The sequence below is a fragment of the Saccoglossus kowalevskii genome, unplaced genomic scaffold (genome assembly GCF_978046115.1).
Source record: "Saccoglossus kowalevskii unplaced genomic scaffold, keSacKowa6.1 SCAFFOLD_109, whole genome shotgun sequence".
Taxonomy (NCBI): Eukaryota; Metazoa; Hemichordata; class Enteropneusta; family Harrimaniidae; genus Saccoglossus; species Saccoglossus kowalevskii.
The window spans coordinates 43,442-66,783 of record NW_028188637.1 but is presented as its reverse complement, the minus strand read 5'-3'; the positions used below and the strand labels follow the sequence as shown (position 1 = coordinate 66,783).

At 35.8% G+C, this 23,342-nt stretch overlaps 1 protein-coding gene across 2 annotated transcripts in view; it reads left to right on the top strand.

Moving 5' to 3' along the window:
* Positions 1-8,134: 8,134 nt before the first annotated feature.
* Positions 8,135-23,342, top strand: part of LOC146726050 (contactin-1-like) — a 32,678-nt gene continuing 17,470 nt past the window's right edge. For both annotated transcript variants that reach the window (XM_085496304.1, XM_085496303.1), the window contains exons 1-2: positions 8,135-8,324; positions 21,446-21,763. In XM_085496304.1, the coding sequence (XP_085352430.1) occupies positions 8,270-8,324; positions 21,446-21,763 (373 nt within the window). In that variant the 5' untranslated portion in view covers positions 8,135-8,269. The remainder of the gene's footprint in view (positions 8,325-21,445; positions 21,764-23,342) is intronic.

Below are 23,342 nucleotides of genomic sequence, written 5' to 3'. Positions count from 1 at the left end.
GCATTTTCCAGACCGACAGAAGAGTGTGTAAATTTTAACAGCCCATTAAATGATTTTATTCAGAATATTTACGTGGATTGAGGCTATTTTATTTTACACAGGAATAATTGCGAGTGGAATATGTGAGGGGTTATGTCAAAAGAGATATGTACACTGAAAAGTAATATTTATCCTTCTTTTGCATCGTTGAGCATTTCCGTTTTTCAGTACTAGTATACTTGTTTGCAAATGTTGAATGTGTATGCTGTGCATTTTTTTTTCATTGAGATGCTCTTAATGGTTGAATCGCGGGTTTGACTCAAGGAAGTGTATTTTCCGTGGGTGTTGAAGAAGAATGTAACAGCGCACCACGTTTGAATACAATGGTGAACTGTGTCATCCAGAGGGTTTGTACTAAACATGCAATATGTAGTTTCTATTGAAAGGCCCATTGCTGCAGTATTATATTGTTAATAATGAAATGCTCTCCTAATTTAATGAATTATAAACTGTCCAATGTTTATTTTATAGTTAAAATGATGCTTCTATCAGGGGTAAATTCTCTTTCTCTCGGGGTCTCCACACTTGTCAGGGGGGAAACTCGTCTCGTCTCTCTATCTCGTCCCCTTGAGGTACGGGATCGGGAAAGTCACTTTAACTTTACAGTCAAATAAGACACACACAACGAAATACGTTTCAGCTCTCGTCTTAGTCGATCTTTTGGAGCACCCTATAAGACAGAGCGCCCTGGGGAAAAGTCCCCAAGACTCTCGCAAGGCTGAACCAAGACTCGCCCAAGACTGGACTGCGTCAAGGCTCGCCCCAAGACTCTCTCGGACTGCCTCTCTCGTAGAGTATTTGCCAAGACCAACTCAAACTCTCTTTATTCATTTTCAAAACTCTAACCAATTACAAAACAGTAAAAAGACTCTAGGGCGTAACCTTCAATCATAAAGCCAATCAAACTAAGTACTGAATACGTCATATCTTTTGATTAATCGTTCACTACATTAATAACTAAGAATATAAACTGTCAGAATGAGTAGTCTAAAAAGCGGCGGCTATCTGGTAATTAGTTCCAAATCACTGAGCCAAGTTCCGTCCAAAATTTCACAAATAGGCCTACACGATGACAGACATAACACAGCAATTCGCTAATAATCAGTTAATTAAGTCGGTCAACAGATACGCGAAAACAAATTCATGACACATCCCTTCACCCAAACTGAGATATGCCTCTCGGCATTGCACGTTCACAAATCAAAGATACCGTCCTCTACTCATCGTCATACAGGTTAAATACAATACTAAGAAAAGGAATAAATCAAAAGAGTAAAACACACTAATTAAGTACAATGATTATAAAGTCTAAATACAATGGTTATAAAGTCTCAAATATCAACGGTTATAAATCAAAAACAAGGGAAAGGCTACCAAACGACTCACTTTTCTCAAAACGGTTCGCTGAGATAACCCGTCGCTTCACTTTCTCCGTTACTAAGGTTACAAACTCTATATCAAAAGGTCAAAAAACTAAGGCGTGGCGGTGTAACCAAGCGATCAGCCAATCGCTGCAGTCGACAGCATGATCACGTGATTACCAGGGATGCGTCTCTCGGTTAAAGCATTGCAAAGCGGTAACTAATAAACAATGAATAAAAAGCTATTAATCAAACTCCTGTCATATACGCTTATAAACTTCAACTGAACTCAAAAGTCGTTAATCTAAACAAAAGTCATACGGCGTGGAAACAGAATGCAAAGACAAATCTATCATAATACATTACTCCTCTGGCAAAAAGACGGGGAAAAAGACTAAACGATAGAAACTACTAAGTCACATATAATCCTGTCAATCATGAACAAAAGCTTGCGTTATCAAACAATACGTATATAAGCGCACCAAACTCTCATCCCAAAAAGACATTAAAAACGTTACAAAGGTGCTATCAACTCAAAAAGCGTCAGAAGTATTCCGGAAACAACACATAAACAAAAACAACTCTTAAAACGTCGATATCTCTGTACTCGACAAATCTCAAAACTCTTAAAAAACACGTGGGGGCATTACTCTCCCCGTCATAATCCGTACCCATAAACTCATTAAAACTCCATAAAACTTAACAAAACTCAAAACACTGTGTTGCAAATACTTGTCCACTGAGGCGCGCTTAAATCGTTATAAAGGACCTCGCACGTCACCAAATATCAGTTCAAAACAAAGATCTGGGCGCTTACATACATAAAATTCGACATCACAAAAAAACGGTAAAACAATAGGAAAAGCAAGCAATACATTACATTACTGAGCAATAGGGTTAGGGTTGTGAAAAAGAGTTCAACGTCCTTGAGTTACACAGTGTCAGTTACAGTGTCCAACCTGCGGTTCTCTAAGCAATACACAGATAACTAAAGTTCTAATCAAAGTCTATAAGCGTCTCTTCTCTTGTCGCGTTATTCCGGGTCGTTCTTTGTCAACTTCTTGTCTTTAATGTCGCTCAATTCTTAATTATACAGTCCTATCTGGTACTGGTCCTTCCGAAGGGGTTCTGAAATCTTCATCTCTTCAGCGTTGTACATCGGTGCCATACTGGTAACGGTGTTAGTCGTCAAGCGCGGTTTCGTCTCTGCCATCGAGCCAGTTAGTTCGGTTCGCAAGAAAGACACACCTTCGTCATTCACTTCTCTTCACAGGATGTCAATGTGCGTAAGACGCAATGCCCGGGTTCTCCACCACGTATCAGGGGTAAATTCTCTTTCTCTCGGGGTCTCAACACTTGTCAGGGGGGAAACTCGTCTCGTCTCTCTATCTCGTCCCCTTGAGGTACGGGATCGGGAAAGTCACTTTAACTTTACAGTCAAATAAGACACACACAACGAAATACGTTTCAGCTCTCGTCTTAGTCGATCTTTTGGAGCACCCTATAAGACAGAGCGCCCTGGGGAAAAGTCCCCAAGACTCTCGCAAGGCTGAACCAAGACTCGCCCAAGACTGGACTGCGTCAAGGCTCGCCCCAAGACTCTCTCGGACTGCCTCTCTCGTAGAGTATTTGCCAAGACCAACTCAAACTCTCTTTATTCATTTTCAAAACTCTAACCAATTACAAAGCAGTAAAAAGACTCTAGGGCGTAACCTTCAATCATAAAGCCAATCAAACTAAGTACTGAATACGTCATATCTTTTGATTAATCGTTCACTACATTAATAACTATGAATATAAACTGTCAGAATGAGTAGTCTAAAAAGCGGCGGCTATCTGGTAATTAGTTCCAAATCACTGAGCCAAGTTCCGTCCAAAATTTCACAAATAGGCCTACACGATGACAGACATAACACAGCAATTCGCTAATAATCAGTTAATTAAGTCGGTCAACAGATACGCGAAAACAAATTCATGACACTTCTGTCGGGAAATTGAAAATGTTATTTCCAGGTTGCTAAAAGAATTATTCACATATCTAGGGAAGAGAATATAACAGCTGTACCGGGATATCGCACGATGGGAAGATTTGTACAATAGTTATATTTAATACAGTGATGCAACAAATGGTATATTCGTTTAACTTGTAAACACAAGGTCATTTCATTTCAAGATTCTATGAACATAGACCATAAAACTCGAAGTATCGGTTAAATTGTAAACACACGTTCGTTCATTCCGTCGCAAGATTCTGTCAAAGTAGGCAGATCGTCCGCCAAGCTGGTATAGTTCCATTTCATTTTCATCATCACAAGCGTCTATATTTTAATGTTGTAGTAATGTGCTATTTGCGAGTGTTCTACCCGGGGGGTGTCTGAATAAAATATGGTACGTAAGCTGAAGTAAAAAACGCGTAAAAGGCGTGTTATTTAGGGTCGAATATTATAAAATATATAAATAAAGTGTGAAAAAAAGAACTCTCATGAATTCATATTACCCTAACTTGGAAACAGTATGATTTTAGTATGTATATAGGGTATAATTTTAAGTTTCTGTACTTGGAAAGAGGTATAATTTCACAAAAATAAGTACGTGTTTAGAGGCTTTTTTTGAAAAGCATGGCATGGGTACCAGGTCTGACTTGAAGTACCATCCCTGGGGTGTTCTAACGAACAATTGACATTTAATCATTGTGTTAGTATCGTAGCCCCGGATCGTAACTCTCACATCTTTACAATTTACAATTTGCTATGAATCAGTTTTGTATTTTATAATTCCGGCCACAGACTTGTACCTTCAATAGATTCCCATGTAAACCTAAAAATTATATATATCTGTTGTGAGAACAAGGTAATATTGTATTTTATACAAACAATTTTGTCAAATTACGTAAGCACATGCTCTGATAATAGAGGAAATACAGTATTAAAATATTATCATTTCTCTATCACTTTCATTGAAAACATTTTTCCGCTAAAATAAATTCCAGTTGAAATTACCTTTCCCCTATACTCTATTTTGATTCTTGGCACAGCACAGTAAAAATTAGATCCACACTTTATGCCTGAAAACTTTTCAGCGAAAATAAATTAAGTAAAATTCTATGCGACTTCATGAGAAATTGAAATAAACAAATTATATGACACCCACCTCTACCCACTTTATACACTATACCCCCGACATTCTATGTAACAGCGCCCCCACCACCCACTCCAAAATCACAGATAGGTAATTAGAATTTCACTCTCTAGTTCAGCACTGATTAAATTAACTACCTTGTCTTCATGCCAAGTTATCCATTGCCCACATCAGTGACTTTAAAATCGAAATGTTTCAATCCCAGGAATGCACTTGCTCTTTATTAACATGGGAGTGTCTTTTGTTTTCTATTGTAATGGTAATTTCTGTCGATTACCAAAAATTGTCATTCCAGCTTAGCAGCCAATCATCGACGGCCTTACAGTCAGATGACAATTTTGGTTTCAAATACCCCAGGAAAGTGTTCTATGTTCTTCGAGTAATTAGGTGTTCGTATGCAAGGGCCGAATTCGGCCGAATTTTGTTATCGGTTGGCTTAATATAACCCCAACGGATCGCATTTTTGTGAAAGATTGGTATTTTTGTCCAGATTTGTAGAAATCTGAAAAACGCGTTTCACAACTTGTCTCTTATTTAGTTTAATGCTGCATTCGAGATGGCGGCCCCCATATAGTAAATATCGTATTTTATTATCATGTGTGCGCGAGCTGACGTTCGCCCGCCCGGGTTTTCAGATAGCATTCTAGAAATTACTCCGGGACATGATTATGATGTAACTTAAATGTACATGTACTATCGAACAGCCGATAGAAGTATTTTAGTTTTCTGAGCTGGAAAGGGAACTTGAACGAAAATAACATTGCAAGCTAGAATTTACAACAGTCGATCATTTGGAGACAGGGGTTTAAATAAAAAAATATATCAAAAAAATAGTAGTTTAGTAGAATGAGATATATTCCAGGATTTTACACCAAAATTTGTAGGAGGAGATACATTTGGCGCGAAGGTATTGAACATTTTTTTTATGGCCGTTACGGCAACGTTGGGCCAGGATTTTTGTTTAGATTTTAACCCATAACTAGAGTGAAGATGTGACCAACCTGCCAGGTTTGAGCAAATGCCGGCAGAGTCAAAAAAAAAAAAAAAAAAAAAAAAATCACAGAAGAATTAATACGTAAAGACACTGAAAATCGCACAAACAGACACGCACAAAAAGTGATTTTAAGGGCAATCCTATCGGAGTGGATCACCAATTAATGTTTTACAATATCGCATTGTAGAAACAAACAATTGTACGTGTAGCAAGCTACATACGAGTTTTACACCATGCCGTTATATAGTTCTAAATGTGCATCATAAAAAATAGCCGACACAAATGCAACATCAGCTTACTAGGGTACATATCAGTGGTGGATCTAGGGGGGGTGTTCTTGGGGTCCGGACCCCCCGTTGAAAAATGTATTCAATTTGTTTTTGTATAATATAAAAAAAAACATTAACTTAGTCTGGTGATTTTAAAGTTTGGACCCCCAAAAAAAAATCCCGTATCAGCCCCCGTTTCCTGTTTGTTTTCTTTACAAATTATAGAATTGGTCTTACCGCGATTTTCATGTAGCCAAATCAATTTTCATGTAGCCGAGCGATTTTTTCAAGTAGCGGAGCAATTTTCTATTAGCGGAACGATTTTCAAGTAGTGAACATATTTTCATTTAGCGGTCCAATTTTATATAAGGACGCATGAGAGCAACAAGCGAGCCGAAAATAACATCGAATGGTAACAAGGCGAGCTGAAGTCAAATGAAGCGAGTTTTCGAATTTCATGTAAACGTACAATATTTTACTTGCGTAATATTCGTCGCTCTGATTCCTATTACAGTCTGCAACGGATATACCGGTATTTACTACACCACTCATTCTGAAATAGTTCATGAAACACTGAAAAACACCTGTCATCATTGTCCAATGGTAATTTATCTGTCAATTTGATAATGGATTAGCAAGAGCATCCGTCTTGAATGTTTCCGAGCATACATATCAATGACTTTTCCGTAGTCAAGTTGAATGTCCTTATGTACGAAAAGAAGAACCAGAGCATTGGACCTGTCTTCACACATGCTTGACCTATATGTATTCTTCATGAATCTCAGCGCTGAATTGGTTCGCTCAACAGTGGCACTGGTTGCAGCAGTACTCGATGAGGAAGGAACAGCATCTTCATTTTGGTCAAAATCTGATTCTCTGTCAGAAAGGTCTGATGAAGAGGGTTGGTCGTTATCTTCATCAGGGTGAAATCACACCTTTTATTCGGATCGTTTGGTAAACTTTTTCTACGTAATATAATTGCCTGAGACATGACAAGGGGAAATTACGAATACATCAAAACTTTATAAATCGATTGGAATAATCGTAAAGTGAAAGGCATGCCACTGTCATTTCAAAATTTAAATGAAGTTCCATTGGTTCCTTTTGTTTTAGCTTCCTAGCAGCACTTTCATCTGATTTCAAAATCTTGTTTTGAATAGTCTTGAAATATTGTGTACTCATCATGAAAACATCAAGAAATATTTCAGAGGACGAGGCACTTGCAGAAGAAATACGAAAGTAGCCGTACGTTTACAAAAAAACCTGAAGAAGGTTACCAAGAAAATATCTTTAATAAATAATAATTAAAGCTATCGTTACGGTATGGCTAAAGTTTCTGGACATACAAAGAGAACAACCCCCGTTTTACTCTAACTCAGAATTATAAATTCGAACATGAAAAATGGAAACAAACCTTTCTTTCGTTGAAAAATATCAAAGAGCGTGAGCTGCTGTGGTTTGCGTTTGTTGGTGAGTCACGTGTTGTTGGCATGGCAGCCACGCACGGTCGGGCGTGATGATCGGATTGCGACGCTGCGAATTTCTGGACTTTTTTTCTCCCAAGCAAGTTAGTCACGAGCACTTTCGCATACAAAACGTTAGACATTGTAGTGTAATTGTAACAGTACCGCCTTGGAGTTAATTTTGGCGTTTCACTAAATTGAAATTTGCTGATTTTTTTGTTGGTTGTTAAAAATAGGGGGGGGGGCTCTTTAAATCCGCCACTGAAGGTATAAACATGACTAGATTTACTGACAGTTGTTTGTATTATTTCAAATTACTTGAATACTTGTTGACTGTGTTTACAACACTGTCAACAAAATTAAACACTTCATTTGTATATAAAGTGTTATCTAGCAAGCAAATGTTGGTTCTACAAGATAATACGAACAATAACACTATGACAGAGGGACAGTTTCAGATACGAATTATTGTTTGTCGTCCAAATATCTGTTGAATGCATGACATATATATTTAATAAAAATGTAACTCTATGTGCTCAAATGTACAATTCATAATTGTACATTTGTAATTAAAGTAAGATTAAATCGCATTTATCACTCTATCCATTATCAATCTATGTGTTTCAAATATGTGTTAATTTAAGTTCGATTTTATTTATTAATTTGATATATATCTTTTTTTGTCACTGTGTACTATTATATCTGAATCTTCCACACAGATACCAACACGCGCTATTGTGAGTAGTCCACTAAAAATAAGCATACTATGTAGTTGTAGCATGTTTGCGCCCTCACAGCATTTCAGACGAGAGTATGATAGGGTGTGAGATTTGCTATCATGAACTGCTTCTTCTTTAAACCTCTGTTCGATAATATAGCCCAACCGCCACATGGTATTGGTTTAATTTTGATAGAGTGATATGTATTCAACTATTCTAATACTGTCCATACAGCAATCCGGACAATTCTACATTGAAAATTAACCTGTTATTTCTTTGAAAAAGCATGAATTACCTAATTTACGTCGTTGCACTTTTGGCGAATCTACACCTGATTCTAGGTAAGCATGAGTTTAATACTATTTTATTTGCTTAATATATTATATTATATTATATTATATTATATTATATTATATTATATTATATTATATTATATTATATTATATTATCCATGGTGCCTTTCCAACGGGGAGATTTCTGTTCAAAGCTCGTTTGAACAATTCAGATAAATGTCCCTTTTGTGATGAAGTTGACACACTTCAACACATTTTTTATGATTGTCCATCAAATAGCGCCTTACTCCATTATTTTAATAACATCGCGTCGCGACTGCTTCAACCAGATTTTCGCATTCCGATTTGGTGGTTCACTATTTTACCACCCCATCGCTCAAAACACTTTATGTCGAGCAAGGCACAAGGCTTATTTTGTTTCTTAGCGTGCATGGCTAAGGTTGCAATTCATGTCAGCCGTCGTAATAAAAGGCAAAACAAAGGATCGAGTGAGCCTCTGGACATTTTTATTCAAAGTATTAAGTCGAGGCTTGAAACAGAATATGAATGTTTCCGGATCATGAACCAACTGTCTGAATTTGAGATTATGTGGACGGTAGAGAATGCACTATGTAAAATCGAGGATAACACACTTCGCATTCTACTGTAAACATGGCAGGTACGATCTATTTAAAGCAGGAAGTTGCTTTGTCTTGTTGTTAAACATCGATACAAACGAACATCATTGTATTTACAAACTTAGCACACGCACAGGAGCCAAGAGTTTTGTCCTCTTGGTGGGCTATCATTGCACACACTTACAGCAGCGCATATATGTTTTATGTTACTTGTTCTGTGTTTTAAATGTTTTGATTTTCCCTTGGAATTTGGCAGGGGGGTTGGTACCCCATTAAGTGCGAACCGGTGTCACCTGCCTGCCTACGGGGTTCCAAGGTGTTTTTGTACTGTTACGTGATCGTCTTTTATTTTATTTTACCCGTGAACCAAAAAGCATAATATAATCGCCATAGTAATTCAAATGTTGTTTCAACGAATAATTCACACAGAACACTAGAGGGCGATATATCACATTAAGCAATTATTAACTCAGGGGAGATTTTGTCTTCCTGGTGTGACAATTGTTGACACATCTCCATATACCCTGATGTTTAGAGTTATTTACAGCGAATTCCGGGAGTTTACCGTCAAATTATGTCAATCGGTCTCCACGAAAACAGCTACAGCGCCTATGAGACTGTATGCCCAGTACAACAGCACTATACAAAGCGATATTTATCATCATAATTTCAATGTCGTTATTGGCAAGAATTAATTGGATGTTATTGAGTCATACGTTTTTAAATTTCCGTGTTTTGTCGTACTGACGTAATTGAAGCGGAACATGAAGATATCGGTGTGATCTGTAATTTAAAGTGCCTGTGAAATAGCTGCTATTTTCAAGCCTAAAATTATCCATTGATACATAAATATTATTAATTTTTATGTTTCTAAGCATGAATTATTTTTTTAAGTGAAAAATGTGTTTTAAACTAATTCTACAGCAACTTTATTTTTGTGTATTTTAAAACGAGGCTCCCATTAGCTTCTCATTTGCATACAGAAATTCCCCTTGCGACGTCAGAAGGGGAAGTCGCTTGGCAGCTTGCATTGCCGATAAGTGTAAATAAGGTAAATTTCTTGTGCAGTTTTCTCGTCTTCGACTAAATTGTCACTTATGTACTTGTTCGTCAAGGAAGAATGGACCATAATGAACACATAGTATCAATTTTTGTTGCATGGGGTTGAGTAAGATGCGAAATATGTCCGTTCTGGTGTAGCTGGTCACCGTGATCGTCACCGACACCGGCGCACGTTTGTACACTGTCATGTCTCTGACGTCGGAATTATCTCGTAATTTAGCAGGTTACAAGGCACGTCACTGCACTGTTTTATTTCATCGATCGTCTGAGTAAAACTTTCAAAATTAAAATAAAAGAGAACATATTTTGACATTCTAACATTAGACTATATTGCAAAATGACAAATCACAGTTAGTAAATAAATGACAGCCGCGTGGAAATAAATTTACATTTTGTTGAAATAGGTGAACGCGTCGGGTCACGGCGAGGGCAAGTGCGTTAAAAGCGGCGTTTAATTGGATAATCGAGATCGACACACATACAGATAAAATCAGAGTGGATTCGAGTTAGCGTGATCCATGGCGTGATTGTCATAATTATAACATCATATTAAAACTTTACTTGGTGGAAACACATTGACCAAGCCCGGATTCTTATTTCATGAATTATTACGCAGATTAAGCTGCAAACATGGAGGTAAAAACAGAACAGAGGTGTGAATTCGACATTCAACACCAATCACCAAACAATTCAGAAACTTTTAGCCTTCGGAAATGAAAACAATTAGCCGTGTGTAAGGCTGTGTAATTTCCTGTTTGTCCGACGCTTCGTTTTCGTGTCACTGTCAAAATTATTGCTACCTTTTACTTAACAGGGACTAAATGCAGGCCCGTAGCCAGCACTTTTGAATAGGGGGGTTCGAAAACAAAAAAATATATTTGACGTGAAACGTGTGAATTTTATATTAAAAAAGTGTCTATGAGCTCTGTTACAGACATTTTTAAATTATCGTTATTAAATAAAATTGGTTTACTTTGTGTTACGTTGGTAAGTTATTTCACATAACGTCTTTGAACAATTTTACCATATGATTTTAGAGAAGGGGTTCTGAGCCATTCCCCACCCACAGACAAACGCACCGACACCCTAGATCCACTACGGCAAAATGTTGAACACAAAAACGAAAAGACTGTACGTAGCTTAGCATTATTGTCTAAGCATTTTAAGGTAGAATGCTACTCACAAGTTTTTTCGCTCTTCGCAGATGTTAGCGCACATAAAAGTGACACGATTTCATGTCGAAATCTGTCTACAATTATTCATTTTAGTATTTAGTCAATTTTGTATTATGTAATTTTATTTTTGTACAGGGCCTCAGCCCATCGTAGAAAATGTAATGAGTAGAAAAGTGCATAGCACGTTTTATAAAAATACAATACAACATCCATGTAAACATATGGTACTAAGTTAAGCTGGATTATTATTCATCTCGTCGCTTGAAAACTGTTAAAAGATACAGAACTAGTTGATATATAGTGTGGCTGTTTGTGTAACGACGAAATAAGCCCAAACTATCAGTATTTGCAAAATTGCATATTGCATTATTTGACAAAAGATCAACCCTTAGATCATTTAAAATGGACATATGAAAACAAAGTGAATTCCATTTTCTCCCATGCTAAATTCAAGCATATCACTGCAAAAACTAAAAATGTATTGATCTAACTATATTTTTGTGTGTATACCTAATTCAACATTATGTTAATGGCCAAAAACAGCGAAAAATCGTCAGTATATATTTTAGTCTATAATTGCTTGCCAATAAATCTCCTAGGTTATAATACTACTTTGATATTTCCTAAAGTACACAGCCTGGATTATTGTGAAATTGAGGCATGGCATTCTTGCTGATAAATTGTTTTTATTGTTTGAGTAAATATCTCAATGAAATTTGCAGTATCTCCAACTTGTTTTACAAACCAGACAATGCCGAAACCATATTTGAACAGGCGATTTTTATGTGGTGTATCCCAAGTAAGTCTGCCGGTTTTGTCTAATCGTTTAAGCATGATATAACATGTTTTGGGGTTCCAGCTATTTTTACTTCAACTAATTTTAACCAATATGAGATACAACGCTTAAAATAACGACAGCATAATGGCAGCCTTCCACATTCATCCAACATCGCTACATCGTTAGTACCACTATTAACGCTAAGTAGATATCTGCAAAATGTTGTCTGTACCCACTCGATTTCCGAATTTTCGTACCCCCATATCGCTGCCATAAGAAATAGCTGGCACAATGATTGCATCAAACAAATGAAATGCACTAACCAACGGCATACCATATATGTTTCTTACAGCATGTAAATGTTTTGGTTCATTGTAAATCTGTTTTTAGAGAGCGGTAAAATAATATACATATAGTGGCAGTTTAGCAGCGGTCTCAATAGACTTCAATGACTACATCTTCTTTTTATGAACTCACCAAAAATTTTAGTAAATGTTCTAAGACATCAAAACAAAAAACGTGATTAAAAATATGTTTGAAAAATATGATTTGTCGCATAGTTTCAGTGCTGAAAAAACACCGTGGGGGTAAATTGTTGGCTGCAAGGAGCTCTTCGACCTATACAACTCGTGATGATAAATCTTCGGCAATTTTTTAATGATCTGTTGAATCCGTAGCTATACACTATTGTCCAATAACACAGACTACATGTACTAATACAATAAGTTGACTACATTTGGCTGATACACTTGCAACAAAACAGTATATATGCCATCATTTAAGAATACAAAACTGATGAAACAAGCTAGGAAAGTACAGTGTCGTGTTGTGTCAATCCCGTTTGATTCCCACCGTGACACTTTACTAACTGAGCGAACACTCGCACAAGACAAACGGCCGTATTCAGGACCATCACATCATTCAGAGAGTGACTACCATTACATTATTGTTTCAATGTTGTTTTAATATTTAACATCAGCTGCTGAATCTGATAGTTACCTCACTGAATCAAGTGATTTAAACGATGATAATTATTTTAACTAATACTGTTTGTTTTATTATGTTCTAATCTACGATAATAAATCTATTCACTTCCAAAATTTAGGGGGTTCGACCGAACCCCCCGAACCCCCCCCCCCCCAAACTACGGGCCTGAAATGGTCTCTATAAAACGATAATCAGGATCGTAAAAAAGTCAACTCATTTGAAACACTTGCCGGACGTCTCTCTCTCTCTCTTCTGAAATCCGCGTCGGTGATCATGGGCTGGTCCGGAATCTATTTCTTTCAAAAGTGTTGTGCCAGATTTACGTTGTCGGCGTTTCTCTTGAAACCTAGTTGTTTTTTCATGGACGAGGACAGTTTTTCCCAAAAAAAGAAGAATCTGAAGTTAAGTGGCTTTCGTCCACTGATGTTGCACCGTCGGATCGATAAGAAACGTGTGAATACTTACACTATGAATATACGTTTCACTGCAACTGCCCAGAACGAAACATCTAAAAACTCCCTCTCAAAAAAAAAAAAAAAAAAATTAAAAAAAAAAAAAAAAAAAAAAAAACGCCGACCGAAAAATGTATATCGTTTAAAAGTATACTGAATGACCAGTGTTATTACGTTATCAGGGGTGTGACTTCCTCTCACATTTTGTCATTTGGTGGCGCACTTTCGGCGAGAGTCGGAAACAGTCGACCGTTTCAGGATATGTGGGCGTGGCTACAACACGAGAGATATCCCAAATTTACTTGGATACGAGTAATCATTTTCAGCAAAAAAATCTATAACTGCCCAGTTCAGTGGGACACAGATTTAAAATGGGAAACGTGAGGGTTGCAGTTTTTGCGATGCCGAAATGTCGCTATGGGATTTATTCCATTCTACGTGACCCCCTCTCATCTATTTAACTTTTGAGAAAAAAAAGACAATTATCGTTTAGGCACATACGTTTTGCGGAATTGGAATCAGGGAGCTTTGCGTTACTTGTTGGAATCAGAACTTGTTTATGAATACAGAGGTTTGGTACATTTATTTCATTTCTTTTCAATGAACGATAGAAGAATTTTCAATACTGAGGAGAACACACCTTTTAAAAAAACAGGGTTGATTGCAGCATTTATAACTTGGATTGTTTGGTTTCTGTTTGAAAGTAACAATTTCAAAATCTAAGGAACCGAGAAACTATGGTCAAACTATTGCCCCCCCCCCCAGTTTCTTACTTCGACTAAGGAACATTTGAAGCTTTTCGCCATGCATTCTTGTTATACTACTTAGTGACATACTATAAGTAATGATCTCAATGGTGTTGCAAAAGGATAATTGAACATTGTTTATTAAAATTAATAATCCCAGAACAATTTTCCGATATAGATAAGAAATTATACCATGAAACAAATGTATAAATCATTGTGAGCAATGAAATAAAGAAATGTATATATTAATTATCACTATTGTATTGCAATACAACACATTAAAATTGAAAGAATTGCAATATAAACTATTCTATCAGTGACACTTCAGTGCTTTCGATGACAATTTGTTGAAACTGTAAACAATGAAATATGTATATTAAATAAATTCAGAAATATGGTAAGGTGTTCCGGTTTTATTCGAACGTTCACAACTGTGATTGCTGCGTCCGCTAGCGACAATTTAATAAAAATAAATAAGTTCTGTCATGAGCAGAATTCTTTGCCATATGCCAAATAAATCACTTAAAGGGGAAGTCAAGCCAAACAACACAAGGACCCCTAAGAAAAAGCTCCACAAATGTAGGAGAATGCAATTTACAGTTTTTTTTATATCACTTTTCATTCTCTAGATATTCAACATTTCATCAGTATTATGTAGTCAGCCATCTTGATTCTCAAGCAAAGGATCATGGGTAAAGTGTGACATCACAGAGTCTGTTGTCAGAAATTGAGAAAATTATTTCATCTATAACAAGGGAAATACTGATGCGAATAAGTTCAAATTTTCGTTATGCATATACCTCTTGTATATGATTATAGTAATGTAAATTAGAATGTTACAAATACACATAAAGTGAAGATATTACCAAAAACGTTAAAAAAATAAAAATCGTTATTTTCGTTGTGAAATATAGAATGACACTTTTTTGTCCACTTTTTATGGTCAACAAGTAATATATCACCTATATAACCTACTCACAACGGTAAATTGTATACAATATAAGGAAATTTGAGCATTTGGTAGAAAAACATAAAAATAAATATTTTCAGTTCTGTTTCCATGACAACTATTTTATAAGCATGTTTGGCACCAGTACATGTATGCTACCCTGTTCTAAACTTTCAGCCAATTTAAAGTTCAACTTTTGAAGTTATAGATGAAATCATTTTCTCAATTTCTGACAACAGACTCTATGATGTCATACTTTACCCATAATCCTTTGCTGAAGAATCAAGATGGCGGTCTACACAAATTGATGAAAAATTTAATATCTAGAGAATGAGAAGTGATATAAAAAAACTGTAAATTGCATGTTCTTACATTTCCCGAGCTCTTCCATCGAGGAGTGTTATGTTGTTAGCCTTGACTTTCACTTTAAATTACGATATTGCATGATCATATTTATGCCATGTAAAGTTATTGCAAAAAAATTTTAATTGAAAATCTGCCCCAACTCTTCACTTGGCTAAACTGGGTTGGATAGTTTTGAAAGTATCAACATAAACACATTTAGTTTTATATCAAGTTCGTTATTCCTCAGCTCCTGAGAGCGAGGTTATTTGTAGATATGTTGGCGATCGCCGCTGTGTCTGCGGAAGTACTATGGGAGATTGCATGGTGGGAGTGAAAAGTCTTTTGATCAGGCGTACCAGATCATTTTTTAAGTCGGACCCCCGGGGCTGTACTCTCTTTGTGCATACTTTGAGGTATCCTCGTAATAACCTCATATTATTGGCTTGAAAAGTCGAAATGTGTTCAATTGAACTTAAAACTAAAAATATGATCTAGTATTGATTTTTGGACTATTGGACAACCATTAGCCAAAATGTCAACAACAAGGTTGCAGAAATTTTTTGAAATATTATAAAATATGTTAACATTTTTGAGCTTGATTGAATGAATGTCAAAAGATAAGATTTTCTTATTCATTTAATACACCCTGGTGTACTATGGCCTATTTTATAAATTCCATTAGGCCACTGTAATGGACCAGTGCAGTATATTGTACGTCGTTTGATACTTTGTATATTGATGTTTGTATAGAAAAAACTCTAGCAGCTTTTAATTAATCTGTGCATATTAATTATCAAATTTGTATAATTAATTTGTGTCAGCAAATATATTTGTATATCGTTGCAAACAATTTATTCCAAAAAGATTTTTAATTTTTACTTACTTACTTACTTACTGTCTGTATTTGGCAGTATTCTAACAATTTGCTCAAATAAATCAAAACTAGGTTATTACATATTGTTTGTGTAGACGTCTCAATGAATTATAATAGTTTATATTAGTCAGCTTATTAGCATATTTGCATACTAATTAATTGTAACTAATTTCTTTTTTTTTTTTTTTTTTTTTTTTAATTTTTTTTTTAATTTTTTTTTTTTTTTAATATTTTTGTGCCAGGCGACAGTTCTGGACATTGAATGTCACCGTTGTCTCTCCTGACTTTTTTTTTATTTTTTTTGTATGTGCAAATTGCAAGTGCTAGTGCTGACACATAGTGCATTTTGCCACAGAAGTCATATTCATGTTTGGCACTACATGACAGGGCTGTGTGGCCATCTCTCTGTCAAATGGCAATTTTAATGCGCTATCCTGGCGTCAACCAGGCTCGGTCGAACACAAGCACCTGCGGACCTTAACAAAGGTTCCCCCAAAGTCGCATTCGTTAGTTAATGAATCTCGGCCAGTGGAATTGGCCTTCCCATTGAGTCTGTGGCACACTCACCCAGGGTAGGGGTTGACCCTTTGATGTTCAGCCTAAGGTAGGATTTGAACATGGGTCTACCGATCATGAGTCTGGAGCGACAACCACTATGCTACCAGTGACCGGTCTAACTAATTTCTTACTATATCGTACCAATACAAGGAAAAAGTGAATCACAATATCAATATACACAGGACGAGAATAATCCCTCATGGGGGGGGGGTGTCCTTATATAATATACTCTATGTAGTAGCTAGGAATTCATGACTGTTGTGCCAGCTCAACTAATTTGCATAATATAATAACTTAACACACAGGGCACATTCAGTTTTCTGGTTGTGTGGCTGGTTGAATAACATTCAGCGGATTTTCGCAAAATACAACAGTGTATCAAACATTACAAGTCTGATTTATGTTACCATACAACTATAATACAATAATATTTTCTAGTGGGGCTGCTCCTTCCTTCTTTTTGGGGCCTTAAAAGCTTTGGTCAGTGACACCCAATCAACTGTGAAAGTACATATTTCGATGTAGTGGTAGGATGTCTTATAGCTGTTTAAATTAATATGATTTTGTGTTTTTACCTTGCCCGTACCATCAAAGATGGGAGGAAAAGGTATATTAAGGCAACACTTTTGTCCGGCGTTGTTGTCGTCGTCGTTAATAATTGTTATTGTGTGCATAACAACTTTACTAATTCTATTCCAAACTTCATCAAACTTGGTCACCTTATTCATCATTATAAAGTCTTCCCTGATTTTGAACAACAGATGTCTTGTATGAAAATATCATGCAAAAATTGAGAAAATCTGATAAGATATTTTGACTGTTTCTACTTGACTGGTGATACACATCAAAGGTCACTGATCTCAGTGGAAATATGCATTGTTGTATGTGTTCAATGAAGCAAGTCATTTATCTTGTAATAATATCCTTGGTAATGTATCCCCCAAATCCCATGGGAATACTATACTGGGTTTCAAAATCACCGCTGTGTCTGCGGAAGTACTATGGGAGATTGCATGATGGGAGTGAAAAGTCTTTTGATCAGTAAGATAATTTTAGAAAAGTGAAAACTTGAGTGACTGTGAAATAAAGGTTGGTTTTAAATATAAAATATCATGGATGAAATAATGAAAGGAAATTGAACGGGTATGACAGTAAATGTGGCAAGAATGCAAGGTCAGGTTCCGGGGGTCAAAATATGTCACAATACATCCATCATCATCCATCGGCTGTCAACAACTATGGATGCGGTAAAAGTCTTGATTTGCAGTTAGCGTGAATGGCCGGGGAAAATCATGCCAATTCTGTGCTTCAGTAACAGTATTTGCTGCTTTTTTGTGCAATGGAAATTAATTCAAGAAATGCTGTCAAAGGATATTTCCTTCTAGTAAACAAAACAACCCTGGGACGTTTATCTTGAGAAATTGAGAAGACGAAAATCTCTTGGGACAGTCGTTGTTGTGAAACAATGGACATACTTCTCCAGGGTATCAAGGGTAGTTTTGATTATTAAAAAAGAGAAACTGCTGCTTTATGGAAAAGCAAACAAATGTCAATGTCATTGACCACAGTAATTCTAAATCGATGTTGGTTTTAATTTGTGTTGCCTGGTGTAGAAGTAATAACATTACGATGTTTTTGAGTTTAATAGTAAATTAATAATATTAAGAAAGTAATAGTAAATGGTAGACTCCCTTTTAAATAACATCAACCAGTATAACCTGGTTAACAACAATGAAATTCTAACAACAAGGCAATTAGGACAAATTAATGAAAATATACAAACATCATTTATATCAACTTGGAAAAGTGAATTACAAAACGACAATCAATCAAACCAAAATGAAATATAAATAAATTAAGAACATACAGAGAATTAAAAAACAATTTTGCTTTTGAAACCTACCTTGTTACCCTGCAAAATATTGAGACTGACAGACACAACGGAATACCCTTTGCTAATAGATTATGTAACATTTGTGATCAGAATCAAGTAGAAGATGAATATCATGCAAAAGTTGTACCCCGATAGAAATGTCTTATTTGAAATGGCGAAAACCAAAATTTGTCACCAAAGACACAATTCATAGCTATGCTAATCAACAGTGGTCTAACACTCCCTGTAGCAAGGTGTCTAAAGAAGTGTTTTGAAATAAGACAGCAACCCCAGTGACAATTTTCGTTCACAGTTAAGTTTTGCATTTTTTCTATCTTTTTATTGTATTATAATTTAGTCTTAATATTTTCTTTCTCTGTTACAGTAATGTATTAGCTTAGTTTTTTGTATCATGTTTTTATTTTATATTATTTATTTAATTTTTTAACCTGTTATCCTTCTTAAACATTTGCAGGCATTGCCAATCCCTTCGGGGAATGTGTAAGTGTTAATAAAATTAATATTATTTAATTAATGACCCCGCACATTATTGATTGGCCTTGGCTAGTTGAAGCGGTTTTTAAATGGGCGACTCGATAGAAGTATTCGCCGTGACTCAAGACTTTTCATTCGGATTAATACAACGCTTACATGTTACTGTCAGGAAGGTTTAATGTCTTGTTTGTATTTGCACAATGTGAAAGAGGGGTTTATTGTCAAGATGTACTTGTACATGGATGGTTGTATGCATATTGAACTATACAAAATTTGAATTATGTCACCAAACTGTACGTTTTGACGACGCATATTCAATTGTAAGATTATATTTCTGATATACTCGAAGTGAATCTCAGCACTGTGCTTTTTTTATAAATGTTGTGGTTCGGTTAATAATTTCCTGGAAACTGTGCAGAAAATCACAGACTTTCATTATTTTTTTGTTCATAGTCTTTCTAAATTTCAGTTTTTATTGTTCATAATTATTGACAGCAATAACACTTGTTTTCTGTTGTGAAACCATTTCCAGTTATTATGATTGTGTACATGACAGCTTTCCCCCACACAATAAGACATGTATGGATATGTGCGAGTATGTTTGTTTGGTTAATATGCCACTTCTTTATGTATCCCACAATGTCCGGTAATTCTAACTAACTACTATTTCGCAAATTTGCGTAGCCTTACTTCTACTCCCATATTGTCCTTAATAGTGAAGGTTAATGCGGATATATTGTAAATTACACAGAGGTAACACTACAATACATTTCCCTTTACATTCCCTTGTATTACATAACAGTCTTTGAGCTGAGGCAGTTATGGTTCTACAACCATCACCAGTTCTCTTGTGAAGATAATGAATTGATTTCTACCCCTTGGTGAATGAGTGATCTGATACACAAAGCCCTGTGTTCAGTTTACAAAGCTGTAATGTAATTTGATATGCTTGAAATTGGGTCTGTGTGTCTGTCAAACCTTCACTCTAGAAAGATGGACGAATTTGAAATTAATAGTTCTGCTCACTCTTCCCATGACAACAGCCAAAAACTTGAATTGTATTCGTAGCTTCGAAAAATGCATCTTGGTACAGATCTTTGAGCCTAATTATGGAACATATCTTATTCTAATTTGCTTGAGTACTTGCGTGAATTTATCATTTTGTTTTTGAATTGACTGTACTGCTTTTACTGGATTGCATGTATATAAAGGTGACTCTACGTGATAGTTGCGTTTGGGAAATATGAAGAACATTTTCGCTATATGACACGCGTACGGGAAAAGCAGGCTTACTTGTGGCATTCTATTCCGTATGGCAATAAAATACAATTAAATGCCAGGAATCTGAATTCATGTATGGAATAGGCTGCAACATTCAATAAATATAATAATTAATTTTCATGACGTAAACCTCTATTTCTAAACCCATGTTTCTAAATGATCGACTGTTGTAAATTCTGGCTTGCAATGTTTTTTTTTAAACTAAAATAATTCTATCGGTTGTTTGATATTATATTCAGGTTACATTATAATCATGTCCCGGGATTATTTATATAATTCTATTTGAAGATCCGGTGGACGAACGAATGTCATCTTATTGAAATCTAGGTCAAAGGGTCAACTCAATATTACAACCCGTATATACATGTTTGTTCATTTTCAACATATTTGATACCTCCATATTTATTGGCATATATGTCTGTCTGATTTGCACATATATTTCATTTGTTCTCAACTTTTTGCCGTACAGTTTGGTTTGCGTGTAGGTAATGATTCGAATGCCATGCGTAAGTTTGATTTTCGCATACGCGTAAATTGCATATAGATAAAAAAGCTCCTTGTCTTTTCCACGTTCAATTTTCCACTAGATTCATACCTCTGGATTAACATGAGCAAGACGCGCCTTCAGTCCTAGCCTATGTTAGTTAAATTCGACTTCATTGGTTAGAACAGCGGTGTTAGTAAAAAAATGATTTTGATCGCCAATTCGCCTACCGACTTGTTACATGTTTTCTAAAACGAAACAATTTAACAGTGAATTGAACAAATCGCAATACTGTTTACTAGTGCTAATACACAATATATTGACTGCCTTAATTTTTATATAATAAGTAAGTTAATTTATAAAAATGTAATAAGATTGTAGTGATTCTGGCCAAATTTAAATCTGTTATAGATAATATTGGAATGGTTATAGTGACCTTATTGGTTATATTTTATTCTTTAATATATAATTTATTGAACACATTTATTTGTAGGTGAACCGGAGTGGAAGGTTATTCCTCAAGATCAGTGCAAGCAAGTTGGTGATGCTGTGAGTCTAATCTGCACTGTAGCAAATATTGACGTTAACGACATGGAGTGGACCGCAATTTTTCCCACGAGACGCCCAGTATCAGTTGGACAATTTATAAATCCAGCTGAATGTCCAAGTGCATGTACCATTAGTGGAGATGAAAACATTGGCGAATATATACTAACAATAGATCCACTTGAGAGCAAAGACTTTGGAATATGGCAATGCTCCGCCCCGACAGCAGATCCACAAGCATACACGATGTACCTTTCAGCTCCAGGTATTATTTTTTTGGATTATAAAATGTAATATTAAAATGTATTATTATACATCTGTCACCGTAACGCCACAGGTTACAGCGTGCCGTAATTTTGCGGTATTTTACGGGGTATTTTCATCCTACCATATAAGGAAATGCGAATTCCAAATATGGAATGATTATGCGCGTAAGCGTCCTCTAAAAATAAAAACAAACATGGCTCCCACCAGAGTTTGACCGGGCTCCACACAAAGAGTTTCGCTGATTCTGCTCTAAACTTTTTGGATTTTTGGATTTCGGCATTCCCATGATGTATCCTTGGAAGGAAAGAAAGTATAGTAATCGACCTCCGCTGCGCGTCGGTCGATACTCCTGCTGTACTCCCGGGGTCCGACTTGTGGAAATACCTGGAACCCATGTCTGTGAACGGGGTTTTCAAAATGACCCTAAACGCGTTTTAAAAGGTCAAAATTTCGTACCCCTTTTACTGTTAGAAAGCTAAAAGATCACGCACCATGAACTCGCGCCTGATCGCGCGACATTAGAGCTTTCTAACCCCTCAAGTGTAAGCACGAGTTGGTCATATGCCGTGATCGCCCGTGATCGAGGGTCGTTAACCAGGGGGCCAGACGTTTTCCTCAATTTTGCGATCATTGAATTCCTTAAAGTAATAAAAAAACGATAATCTTATTTAAAAAACAACCACCCTTATCACGTTCGCAGTACCGGAAAATACACCCTTTTTGTCTATTTTGACTGAAATGGTAACCCTAAACGCGTAACGCGCGTTAAAGTGCTTTTCTTTAAAAAAAACGCACCCTTTTAACACGTTTTCTTTCACAGACATGCGTACCAGATCATTTTTTAAGTCGGACCCCCGGGGCTGTACTCTCTTTGTGCATACTTTGAGGTATCCTCGTAATAACCTCATATTATTGGTTTGAAAAGTCGAAATGTGTTCAATTGAACTTAAAACTAAAAATATGATCTAGTATTGATTTTTGGACTATTGGACAACCATTAGCCAAAATGTCGACAACAAGGTTGCAGAAATTTTTTGAAATATTATAAAATATGTTAAAATTGTTGAGCTTGATTGAATGTCAAAAGATAAGATTTTCTTATTCATTTAATACACCCTGGTGTACTATGGCCTATTTTATAAATTCCATTAGGCCACTGTAATGGACCAGTGCAGTATACTGTACGTCGTTTGATACTTTGTATATTGATGTTTGTATAGAAAAAACTCTAGCAGCTTTTAATTAATCTGTGCATATTAATTATCAAATTTGTATAATTAATTTGTGTCAGCAAATATATTTGTATATCGTTGCAAACAATTTATTCCAAAAAGATTTTTAATTTTTACTTAATTACTTACTTACTGTCTGTATTTGGCAGTATTCTAACAATTTGCTCAAATAAATCAAAACTAGGTTATTACATATTGTTTGTGTAGACGTCTCAATGAATTATAATAGTTTATATTAGTCAGCTTATTAGCATATTTGCATACTAATTAATTGTAACTAATTTCTTACTATATCGTACCAATACAAGGAAAAAGTGAATCACAATATCAATATACACAGGACGA